Source organism: Hesperophylax consimilis, chromosome 6 (assembly GCF_061612785.1).
Source record: "Hesperophylax consimilis isolate HC1 chromosome 6, BYU_Hcon_1.0, whole genome shotgun sequence".
NCBI lineage: Eukaryota > Metazoa > Arthropoda > Insecta > Trichoptera > Limnephilidae > Hesperophylax > Hesperophylax consimilis.
The window spans coordinates 12,548,059-12,561,822 of NC_142841.1; the positions used below are offsets into that span (position 1 = coordinate 12,548,059).

Below are 13,764 nucleotides of genomic sequence, written 5' to 3' on the forward strand. Positions count from 1 at the left end.
ACGAAGTTCACCTCATCAGGAGTAAGTATATACTAGAGTATACTTACTCCTGATGATAATATATACTTATACTTACTCAGTGATGAGGTGAACTTCGTTTACGAAACATGTAGAGGTTGTATATAATAAAATGATGTAAACAAATTTATTTGTGTTTTAATAAAATAATAAACCAATTCTTAAAAACTTTGCGGTCTTTCAAATAGATATCTGCCAAAAATATGGGAAAAATTAGTTGCAAGATAATATTGTTAATTCTGAATTTTAAATATGAGATCGACAAATATGACGTATAATAATTAAGTCCCAATGGTCAAGTGGTTAAAGACGTTGTCCTGGCAAGACAGAAATCCTGGGTTCAATTTCTAGTTGGGACCGTTACTTTGTATTATTTAATGTGTTTTGTTTTGTTTCATGTTTCGTATAGATTTATAAGGGTTATCTTTTTGAATTATTTTTTATTTATTTATTGTAATTTTTTACATTCAATTTTATTTGAATTATCTAGACTACCATACTAGGGTTATTCTCTTTCTTATCACAGTAGTCCTAACGCAATATAACGCAATTGCAATACATGTACATAAATTAGAAATAAATAAATATAATAATAATATAAAAAAAAGCTGAATGAATAAAATTGATACTTTATGGAAAACAGAAAGCATAAATAATATTAAAATACAAGCGAAAGTATATTATATCATTTGTGTAATATAAAAAATAAAACATATACACTATATATTGTAAAATTATAACGCAGGTTAATCATGGTACCTATCTAAAAAAAACTATCTAATTTATAGTTAACATGTTGTTTATGTTTTATTTTTATTTTAGTGTATTGGGGAAACAAACAGTTTTATTTAAATCATTACATTTTACATATTGCATTAACCAGTGTAGTTTCCACATAAAATTCATGTTACATACAGAAAAAAAACAAATAATGAAAATAACTGAGACATCTCAGATATCTTACACACATAAATGAAAACATTCTAATGAAAATAACTGAGTTATCTTACACACAGCAGAGGGAGAAGGTCCGTAATTAGATAGATAATATCTGTATTAAATATATCTATATATTTTTTGGTTTTTGACGGGTAAAATAGCCTGCGGTGGATTGCATGAGAATAGTTCAGTCCCAAAGGGGTTAGGTTCGGGTGTTGGTTCTCTCTATTGGAGAGTTAAGATTTTATTACTTCATTGGATTGAGAAAGGTCGACATGAGTTTTTCTGTCTGCTTACAAAGATGACCAATAAACACGGAATAAACAGCGATTACATAAGGAGGGACGTGGAAAAACATGAAGAGACAAGACCAAATGTGGTAAAACATTGCAAATAAATGGCTAGTAAATGTCGAACGAAAGCGGTACGCAAACATTGAAACACGGTATTTATAGAACCCTAATAAAATATAACTAAACTTACAGATTTGTTCTAACTGAAAGCTATCGTCCCCCAGTCAGATGATCGAGTTACTTGATATTTTAACATTTCAAACAATAATTGATTTTTAAAAAAGAAAACTAACAATCCAGGGTTACGAAAGCCTGATAATATATAAATTATCTCTTTTCACGTGAAAAAAATTGAAATATACAAACGAAGGATACCAAAAAGATTTTAAGCCAAAAATGTTTATTTACCAGACAGAGCGAATGAATTGCAGGAGACTAATGGAATAAATCAAACGGAAAATAAAATAAAATGTTTACGTCTTCTAGAAAAAATGTGCTTAAATAAATAAAACACTGTATTTTATTTCTGACGTCAGTATTTTTGATTGGATTAATAGGAATTTTAATTGTTTATCTTTCATTCGATCATTAGTTCTGTCAATAAGTAGTTATTATGAATAAAACAGAGATTATATTTTTAAAACGTTAACAAGATAGATTTTCAATAAAATATTTGATTAAATCATGAATTTCGCTATACTTTTGATTATTTTAGTCACTAATCTGGAAAACCCTTACTAATAAATTTTAAATTCCTAGTAATTTTGGTTGTGGGTTGTCACTCTGATTTGTTTTAAATTTAAGTGTCATTTACAAAATTAAAGAATTGTGTAAATAATTCAGACAAATGATAAAGTACATTATATAAAGTACATCATAGTACCTCTCTATAATGTGATGTTTTATAAGGAAATTATTTTAATTCTATATTTGAAATGTGTATGTATTTTGTTTAAATTTCTTTGGGTTAATCTGCATAACTAAAGTCAAATTTCGCGATCAAAACTATCCTATATTTCAAGCTGGAACCAACCATACACATTTACAAAATTTCATTGAAATCGGTTGGGCGGTTTCGGCGATTAGCGTGTACGAACGTGACACTTGATTTTTATTTATTGAGATATATATATAACGTTATTACTTATATAAATTGTAACATTTTTTTATATGATATACCTTTTTTGTTCTTTCGAATAAATATGAATAAAAGTGTTGGTAATGAACACTATAAAAAAATAAAAAATAATATGATTTTAGATTTTCACGGGTGAAATTATTACAGTGATTTATTTTCGGGGTATAATGCCGTGTTGCGTTAAATAAAAATGTATTATTTATAAACACGTGGCGAACCCAACTTGACGCCTGTTGTGACACTTGAAATGTGAGAAAGGACGCACCCTAATTCTTGAAATTCTTTTTTATTTTAGTTTTATTCTATACGAGCTGTACCACGCCACGCGTTTCTGGGGTTCAGTCTGTTTGTGCAGATAGAGAAACAATAAATAAAGCCCAACAGATGGCGTTATTAAAAAAAAACATGTTTTTACCTGTTACAGGTGACATCTATATAATTTAGAAATATATAAAAATACACGCGTATTCGAATGCAACGTTGTATCAAAATTTAAGATTTTGAACGAACGAACATTTACATTTTTTTTTATATAGATTGTAATTTTATATCAAGCAATATATCTATGGATATTAACTACATATTTTCAAATCAATATATTTAAGATCAATGTGTCAATTATTGAACGAAAATTAATATTGACAATGAAATAAAAAAAACACACAGAAAAGAAAAAAGATTTTAGGTGCCAACTACGATTCTGAGATTATATCTGTATTACTTATACTTTCTATAAAGTCCAGGGCGTTGAAAAATCAAAACAGGCGGCCGGTGTTAACCCTGTGTCTATCTACATGAGATTACGAATGTTACATGTCGAGGTCCATTGCCTTAAAAATATATATTTGAAATAATTTTCATTTTTAGGTTACCATGGGGACTTGTGTCTGCGCTTTTATCCTGGGACTTCCCATGTGTTTCAGTGGAGGAGTGTATCTCTTCACTCTCCTGGAGTGGAACACCGCTTCTTGGGCCATACTTCTTATCGGAGTTGCTGAGGTACGCATTCATCACTGCCACTTTTTTCCATTTAAATTTTTATTTTGCTATAAACATTATTTTATGACCTATATTATATAATATGCAATCAAATATTTTAAAATAGCCGACATCCATTGCATACCAGATATTATTTGATATAACTTGTGATTTAAAAAAATCTTTTGTTTGGTGTAGTATTTTTGGCCTTAAATCCAAATATAAGTTTGGCACGAAAAATATCTCTCAGCAGGTCCTTATTAAAAATGGTTACTAAAGAATGTACGTGCTGTTAAAAATCGATGGCACAAATAAGGCAATTTTTCTCTCTCTTCAAAGAGTGCCTTATGTAATATTTTACCTTCCAGTAACATGATAATTAAAAAAAATTCAGTGCATAATATTTTTGTCTCGCGTTTTATATAATTTGGATGTGACGTAGTTATATGCGAGAAATAAAATCTAAAATATAACTTAATAGTAAATCGAAAAGCAAGGCTTCACCCTCGAAGAAAAATGATACTGTACAAAAATTGTTAGCATGCTACTTTCCTGATAAAATATTAGTCATTCAGAATATATCGAGAACAATGTTATTTTCCTTATAAATATCACGAAGGAATGTGACAATATCAGTAGGTCAATATCAATATTTGTATGAACACGTGTTCCGCTGTACTAATAAAACTTTCTCTTTTGACTGATACTTTCTAACGAATTCTGTTGATTCATTCGTTGAAGGCCTGCAGTAACGTTTTAAACAGGAAAACGAATAATTTGGATCAGTAAGATTTCTCAGTGCAATTCTGTGAGCGGCTTCATCGTTTACAGGGTTATGTTTCCTTAACATTTTAATTTGAAACATCCTTTTTTCTGTGGTCATAAACTATCACATTTGATCCTAGTTTTCATTGTCAGTAGATAATAGATTTCTTTCTTGAGGAAGCTAAGATATTAGCGAAACCGTTAGGCGACCAATACTAACATGGTAGTTGTGGTTTTTAGTGCGCCACAGTGGCGTGGTGCTATGGAGCCAGGAGGGCGCTGTCGGACCTGGAGTTTATGGGCATGAAACTGAACATCTTCTTCTGGAGCTACTGGTGGGTCACGTGGACCATCATATCGCCCCTCGTCAGTGTGGTAAGGCTTTCAAAAAATATACTTTTAACTCAATTGCTTATAATTATTTGTTATCCTTTATGCTATGCATAAAACCTTGTCTTATAAACATTGGTTTATCATTAAAAAATAACCTTAGTATCCGTTGCAGCGGCTAAAAAGCAATGCTTAATAGGATGGGAGTCATATTAGAGAACCAACTGAAATACGACTATAATAATTATAAACTCAATTTTTTATAACAAATTCATGTATTGTTTTTATTTTTTACGCAGCCCTACGCTGCGGTTCAGATGGAATAGTAATTCAATTGTTTCACAGAATTTGAATTTGAATTCGTCAAATTTCAAAATTATTTTTCAAGTTTTGTGAGGGTTCTATTCAAATTCTATTATTATATCATTATTGACCAGTTGTTTTACATAACTGAAATAAAAACAGAACTTGAAAAACAACTATGTATTTTGATTAAATGTTCAAATTTTGTGAAGCAACCGTCCTTAACGTTAGGGATAGTTTATAACGTCGTAAATTATCGTATTTATGCTAGTAATTTTCATTGAGATTATTTATTGATCTTTTCTAGTCTGTATTCATCTTCATAATGGCCACTTGGAAACCAGCCAGCGTGGGAGACATGGTGTTCCCAGGGTGGGCCGACGCGCTAGGGTGGCTCATTGGACTGTCCACCCTGGTGCCAATGATCATCGGATTCTTATGGACATATTTCAAAACGGGAATCGTAAGTTTTTCATGAAATGCATTAAATGTAATATTGTAGTATTTGTCATATAAAAAATACTAAATATTCTACGGCAAATCAATTAAGTGCCTTCATTAAATAATATCGGTCGAAGGCTTCAATAATTTTCTTTTCTGAATAAAATTTCGAGTCACGAATTTAGTTGCTGCTTAAGATGATAAAATTAAAAGTTTGATATGGCTTTAGATGAAATAATCCGAAATTAGGGAAACCGTTCCAACTTGATATTAATCTGGTCGGGCAAAGATTCCCTAACTTTAAACTTTAAATGGGGAAATAAATTGAATTAAAAATGGTACGCTGTAAAGGGGGGCAAAGATATTTCTCATAATAAATTTGATCTGCGCAATTTTCGAAACTTGACGACCTAATTTATAAAAAAAGTAGTTCGAAATGTTCAAAGAGTGGTTAAAATAAAGCAATTAAAATGGTACTTCTGTAGAATAACATTGATTCTGATTATATCTATAAGTTTAATTTTAAATAGATATCCTTAAATTTAAAAGATCAATCTTGAAAATGAACAAAAAAATCTGAATGCTCCGGCTTGACTCTGACGTCATAGATAACTGCCTTATGATAAAGATTTTAGTTTATTTTTAAATGCTTATTTTTCAGTTGTAACTTTTGTTCAAAGTTTTGGGTGTAGCTCTTTCTGTGTAAAACCTACAGAAGTTAATATGTGCACAGCTAAAAAGGAATGAATTGGAAATACTAAAAAGGCAGTGGGAGCAAAACAGCTTGCGTGCTTTTAAGAGGAAGCTACAAGCCAAAAATGTGTATATTATTAATATGCCTTAAATTGCTACGAATGTAGGTAATAGGCATTAAGATCGCTTGACAAACGGAGTCTAGAAACGTTCGATTTCAAGCACAAAACTTGTGTTTATTTAATTTGTAAGTAATTTTATAAGAAGGCAAAAAAGTTAATTAAGGCAAACTGTCACAGATAATTTTAGCCATAATACTGATTTTTTAAAAGTCATTTTTCTTTGCGTTCATACATTTCTATTGAAAAAAAATATTTTTAGTAACTTACATAAAATTTTTTATTGAGTAATTTTTTAATTTTATTCGTATTCTACTTAAAGGAAACGATGAGAAAAGCTACAATTTATATAAAAAATATTTTTTGGTATTCATAATGTACACCGATTCGTTATAAAGATTAATAAAAATAGTGATTTAGTGTTAAGCTTCGCCTTAAGTTGTTATTGCATCCAGCACCTCTTTTATTGCGGCAGAGGTTCATAACCATGTTACGTCGTTTGAGGCTAAATCACTTCGGCACCACTTCAATTAGTTTTTTACCACTGGATTTTTTTTTGTGAGACAAAAAACAGGACATTGAAGAACGATTAAAATTTCGACGATGTTTTGATAAAATCCTTCCAGCTACAAATGAAAAATATGCAGGAGATGATTATTAATTTACAAAATTCAAAATACAGTCGATACGATAAATTGTTTTTTTTTCAAAAGGTGTTCTGATTATCATAATTTTTAAATTTTTTAAAGAAAGACAAACATTCCCGGGTTACGAATAACCTGAAAATATATGAAAATCTCCTACTACCACCACAGTAAGCTTCAAATGTTGCTTGTTTTGTGATAGAGGACTTAGCCAGCCGAGGAATAGAACACACTACCTACCTAAACCTAAACGCGATGTCAACTCGGCCACCGACCGGTCAATTGAGTATTTATATATTTTTTTAATTACAGAGAGGAAAAGATTTAATCCGTGAAACTGAAGACTGGGGACCCGCAGAGACGACTATGCAACCGTTAGACCACGTGTCCACCCTGGGAACCTACATGGGAGAGGACAACCCTGCATTCATCGGTGAAGCTCCCTTGAAATGATTGTGGAACCATTACTTGATGGTTTATGAAGAAATATTCTATGTTGATAAACTTACCTTCAAACATCTGATGACGATCACTGAAGGAATTCATAAGTTATCAAAAATTCTCATAAGCGAAGTCACTAATTACTAAGAAAAATGTAATGTTGATGTTTTCTCATGAAACTGAACTCATGTTTTCATTGTGGTTGTTATGCCGAATATAAATAGGAGAAAGCAACTGCGAGCCGAGCCACACGAAACGCCGCTTGCGGTTGCTTCGTTCCTTTCGATAGATTTCTCCTGTTTATATGCTGCCTTATTTGTTATTTATAATATATAGCTGATTGTACTACCACCCGGCTTTGCCTAAGTTTTGAATTCTTGTTTACACGCTGAACAATTTTTTAAATTTTTATTTTGATTTTAACGGCCCTCCACACTATTGACCAACTTATCGACCACTATCTAATATTTAATTGAAGATCCACATGGGTACACTTTTAAATCGATTTCTATGTTTTTTGTTTATTTACATTTGATATCTGCAGACCTTTTCTAAAAATCGGATATGTTAGGTCACAAACCAATTTTTTAGAAATTTGTAATCATTCTAAAAGATAGCTGCCAAAAATATTAGTTGGAAGATAAAATTGATAATTCTGAATTTGAAATATGAGAAAATGAGAGACAAAAATGACGTAAGACTGGGTTTAAGTTCAAATTTCAAGACGCAAAAACTCATCGTTTGGAGAGTTTTTCCTGCATAATTCACACATTTCTTCGTTCGTCGTTTTTTCATAGTTAAGATAGTGCTATAATTTTATATTTATTGATTAGGATTCATATTTGTTTTAATCATAAAAATCTACATTGTTTAAATAAATATTTTTTTAATCGATTAGTTCATGTGTTGTACTATAAATGTATCCACAATGTGGCATGTATATAATATTAAACATTGATAGATACATTACTTTTTAATGCCTTAATCTAAGCCTTAAATACGTGTATACATTATGTTTTTCTTACTGCTTAACATTTATGTTCCTATCGATAGTAAAATGATTGAAGTCAAACGATACAAACAATAAATTTGTGATAATATTCATAGCAAATAAACACTTGAACACCTTGAATGTTGCTGATTTTCTTTCTTCTACAGTAAAGCCCTCTTCTTTTATACGAACTCTACAAAGAAGGCCTTGATGAAAATAATTTCTCTCAAGGGCTACGTCGTCTTTGTGCATGCTGCGTGGAGGGTCTTTTTATGTCTTTAAGAGGTTCTTTAAAGATGGAAGAAACACAGACGACCTAAATCATTCCATACCTGGGTATAGATTTTCCATTCCAGGCCGCTGGCGATCGCCGTCGAAAGGACATACATTGGTTGATATTCTTATTCTTGAGTCTCGTTAAAAGTACACACTTACATAGGCTAAACATCAAGAGACATTCCACTCGAAGAACGAGTGGGTGAAACCACCGGAGAAACCACTCGTTCCTTTCCAATAAGTCGTGATTCAGCTCGGCAGTTCCCTTATAGATATTATGATGACTTGTTTTATTTTTAAATATTCATTAAATAAAAAAAATAAAAATAAAATGCGTGACAGCTGTTTCGTCTTTCCGATAAATTGTCAGACTCTCAAATTGACAGCTTTGGGAGAATTAAAAATATAACCCAGAAAGCCCACAAAGTTACACTGCCGAATGGAGGTTGTCAAACGAAAACTTTCCGTATTTTTGTTTTAATTCCTAAACTACTCGAGTTTGCAGAGAAAGTTTCACGAATTATCGAGTTTTGGAAACATGCTGTTGTTGTTCCCCACGGGTGTTCCATTATTCTTCCAAAGGTTCGTGTAATCATTTTAGCAGGGTGTTCTGAAATCAAGAGCGAATTTCTAAAAATAGTTCGCACATACATCATTCAGGAATAAAGTTACAAAGGAGGCTAAGGCGAGATCCAGAGACACTTGCGTATGTAAATCCGAGTTTAATTAAATATGTGGTGTGTCCATTGGGATACCGTTGACTAGATGAAGCCTTCAACACAATCTTGAATATGTATATAACCAACATATACTTCTCATCTGTTGGCTACAACAGGAAACATCTCTACAAATTATTGGTAATTCGGTTGAAAACATGATTGCAGGCCGTTTCCTGATACATTTTTGATAAATTTGGAGTTTGGATCTATCACATACTAAAAAAACAAAAAGAAAACCATTCATGCAGAACCTTTTAGCGAAAAGATAATTGGACGTCATTTTTATAAAAGTTTGTATCGTTTCAGCTAAGCGATGAATCACTTCAGAATTTCATCACATTCTAGATCGTGTTTTGTCTAAAAGGGCCCATCTACTACAAGCGGAGCCTTTCTTCCAACAAAACAATACGACGTTAATACGCAATTAGTGGAAGACGGAACTTTTCAGCTTTGTTTGAGACAAATAATTTCTCAAATACATCACAAGAGGCATTACTTGTCGACATTTCTCCGCTTGCCATTTCGTGAAACCACATACATACAGGGTGTCCGGTAAGTTGTGGATAACAATCTTTGGACTGTGTCTTGCAAAAGTTCCATGGTATTCGTGGTATTTCCACTTTTTTGTAATTTTCTAAAAATGACACCAAGCCTACTCTGTTCGGTGGTATTTACACCGCGAGAGCTCAAACCTTGGGGGAACATGGATCAAAACACCAATGTAAGGTTTAAGATTTTTCTAACAAAAAGTAACACCAGTAATGTAAAAATAGTGATGTATTTCCTGTATAACTACTATTGAACACAACTAAAAAGCAGGCTGATAAAATTTCTTTACAAAACGTGATATTCTAATTTTGGAACAGCCGATAATCAATAATATCAACAGTCCCAATGGTTTCCACCCACAGTTGAAAGGTTATCCACTACTTACCAGACAGCCTGTGAATGCGCACAGCAAAATTTTACTTAAATCATTGTATTGTATTATATTATATACTTATTATAATAATTTATTATTATAGCTCACATCAAACAAATCACAAATAAACTTCTCAAAACAATACACATTTTCCTAAACATAAGAAACATATATAAAATAAGACAATTGAAAACAATATATTTTGAACTTTGCCAATCAATAATAGAATATGGAATTATTGCTTGGGGAGGAGCAACAAACTCGGCTATCAATTACATAGAAACCGCACAGAAAACGAACTTAAAGGTAATACTAAAAAAACATAGACTGACTGATACAGACCAAATATTCAACAACTGTGACGTACTAGATATACCCCAATTATACGTTTAAACACTACTAAACTACATTTTTGACAAAAAAAATAAATTTCAACATACACAAAATAACACTAACAGACCAGTTAGACAAGCGTACAAAGAAAACATAAAAACTCCGAAGTAAATTCAAGCTTTGGACAAGACACTACCAATACCATGCTATAAAAGCTTTCAACAGTGTAAAACTTGAAATTAAAATTGAAGAAAATAAAAATAAATTCACACACAAAATTACGAAATGGATTAAAGAACAAAAAAGACAGTATTACCAAAATTTCATAGCATAAAATAAAAATAAAACCTACACGTAACACACAAAACCAATATATACACACATCACTCACAAACACACAAGATTATTTTCATTGTATTATTTTTTAATTTTAAATGTATTATGTATTTCCAATTTTTAATTTTAAATGTATTATGTATTTCGAATTTTTAATTTTAAATGTATTATTTTCTTTTTAAATGTATTATTTTATCTTTAAATGTAATATGTAAATTATTCTTTCGTATTATAAAATGAAGGCCTCAGCACGGGCAAGCCACCCAGTGAGGCCTACATTACTGGAAAACATAAATTGTAAAAAATAATGTACCAAATAAATAAATAAACAACTTTACTAAAAAAGAATAGTAAAACTAAAAAAACGTTTTGACCAAAAAATACATATTCTTGAAAGGTAAAAAATAAAATTTATTGTAGTGATCATTAAAACGATGGTCAAGACAAAATGATGACACTGTGACGCTGTCCAAATCGTTGGCCAAAGAAAGATGAATTGGAAAACAGCAAAATACATAATACAACGTACTTTGTTCATTAAATTATCTGATCGTAGAATTATTTCCAATTTAACCTAATTAACTAACTAACCATCACGCCGTTTCCCCGCAGGGGTAGGCAGAGAGGACGGACCGCCAAACAACTCGGTCTTGGCACACACTCCTTGCCTCATTCACATTCATACATCGTCTCATACATACTCTTCTATTGTTCTGACTCTTGACATGGCCCGACTCAAGTATCTGATTCACTTGGTCGTGCCATGTCTTCCTCGGGCGTCCCCGACTTCTGCTACCATTCACATTTGCATCGTATATTCTCCTTACACTCCTTTCTTCGCTCATTCGCTCTACATGCCCAAACCATCTAAGCGTCCCTTTCTTGATCTTACTCATTACGCTTACATCAGCCTTGCACTCTTTGCGGATATCCACATTCCTCACACGATCATACATGGTTTTACCACACATACGCCTCAGGGATCTCATTTCAACAGCATTCAATCTACTTTCATTCTTTCTTTGCCAGTTCCATGCCTCACTTCCATACATCAGGGTAGGTACCAGCACTCCATTGTGGACTGCTAACTTCGCTTCTTTGGACAATTTTTGTTAGCGCCAACTGCGTTCAGTCCTCTATTAATGGAGTTACCTGCATTTACTCTTCTTTCAATATCTCTGTCAGCCTTCCCATCTCTCGTAAACATGCTTCCTAAATACACAAATTCATCCACCTGCTCCAAGTATTCCTCATTCACAACTATATTGCACACTGTTTTCGTACTTTCTCTTTCAAACACCATTACTTTAGACAATTTAATTTACTTTTAATTTAGACAATTTAACCTGTTTGTATAAAGTCATTAATTCAATGTTTGATACCCCTGATTTATTATATGTAATCTCTTTTCATACTCCAAGCAGGTCGGTTAAAAGACAGTACCTACCATAATATTATTGTAGCAATTCTATGTCAACGTCCCAATATCACACTCCTATGCGACGGATTCAACAGCTAGGAAACAAATACTACGATGTTGTTGATATATTTAGTACATCAATTTCAATATATAAGCATACCATATTGAAGTTTTTTTCATCAAGTAGTGGAATATTTTAATAAAGGTATTTAATTTGACTAACACATAAAATTTTTGTCAAATGAAACAGAAACAAATATTTTGGACTTTTTCTGTTTTGTGCCTGCATGCTGTGTAGATCAAGTTCAGTGATATTTTGACTTTATATTTATTTTTGTTCAGTTGTTTTAAATAGTCGTTTCCTGCTTTATTTTCGTGTATAATTTCGTAAATATTTTTCATAATAATATATGTATGTAAAAGCCTTAATAGGTGTGAAATAAATAAATAAATAAATATTAACCCAGAAATTAATCATGATTATGAATATGTATACAGGTTCAAAAGACCCCTGCTTAGGAGTTTCACAGAGATATGTTTACTTTTGGAAAACGGTTTGTAGCACCTTATTACTCAAAGACTTGGAAAAACAGGTAGCAGAAAGCAAACTACCGACAATGTTTTTTTAAGACCCATTTATTCATTTAAATTACACAATTCATATATGTTCAGGTAGCAGATAATTGATATTTACACTATAAGTACTGCTAACACAGTGTTTACACACGTTTTTCCCTCATAAGGTACGTTATTCATTTAACCATTATTTCAGAGATAGCCCTCTGTAACCAATTTTCTTTTAAAAAATATCTAAGGCAAATTTAAATCTTTTTTGCCAGATAACTTTTGTTAATTAACAATAAATCTAAAGCCATACAAATTTAAAAACACAGTTAAAAACTTTTGTGGCTTAAAAAATCATTAACAAACTCAGTCAATTAACAAACGCTGATGTCTAAAATCAATAAATCGTTAAAAACGATTTGAGCCGTAATATACTTAAACGTCCTGTGATTGGTCGGCGGGTTCTGACAGATCGTGACCCTCACGGGTCGGCCGCATGCATTAAGGATCCCGTAATATACTTAAACGTCCTGTGATTGGTCGGCGTGTTCTGACAGACCGTGACCCTCACGGGTCGGCCGCGTGCATTAAGGATCCCGGCAATTTTGTACAATTTTGCGCTGCATGGACTCGCTTACGGGTCACCAATGCGGAGTAAAAATTCTATTTCAATTTCGATGCTGGCAACCCCGGCGTTTATTTTATTATAATATTTGTTTTTTCATAGTTTCTCTATCCGTCTCACTAGACAAACTCTGTTTCGAGGCGGGTAATTTACATACATTGTTATTATTATACTAAAGATATTCCTGGGTAGAGCGTAAACAGTTGTTGCATGGGAGTTGGTTCAGGATTAAATTAATTGTGAAAATTAATAAATTTATAAGTAGGTAGTGATAATGAACATTAAAAACAAGCAGTACACTACTATTTTATTAAAGTGTGATATTATGTATTTTCGTTAAAAATATGAATGTAAAAATATGTTATGTCAGTTCGCTTTGGATATTCAAAATTATTTGGGTCGATATAAGTTTTCGATTGTATTAAGAAGATATTGAATATATGTGGGCCTTCGTAGTCAAGGGGTAAGGCTCTCGA

General features: G+C 31.9%; 1 protein-coding gene across 1 annotated transcript in view; it reads left to right on the forward strand.

Annotated features, from left to right (window-relative positions):
- The window catches only part of LOC149422960 (sodium- and chloride-dependent glycine transporter 1-like), a 144,214-nt gene extending 136,273 nt beyond the window's left edge, over window positions 1-7,941 (forward strand). The window contains exons 9-12 of the mRNA XM_089632792.1: window positions 3,256-3,387; window positions 4,372-4,506; window positions 5,072-5,227; window positions 6,974-7,941. Of these exons, the coding sequence (XP_089488918.1) occupies window positions 3,256-3,387; window positions 4,372-4,506; window positions 5,072-5,227; window positions 6,974-7,114 (564 nt within the window). The 3' untranslated portion in view covers window positions 7,115-7,941. The remainder of the gene's footprint in view (window positions 1-3,255; window positions 3,388-4,371; window positions 4,507-5,071; window positions 5,228-6,973) is intronic.
- The last annotated feature ends 5,823 nt before the right edge of the window (window positions 7,942-13,764 follow it).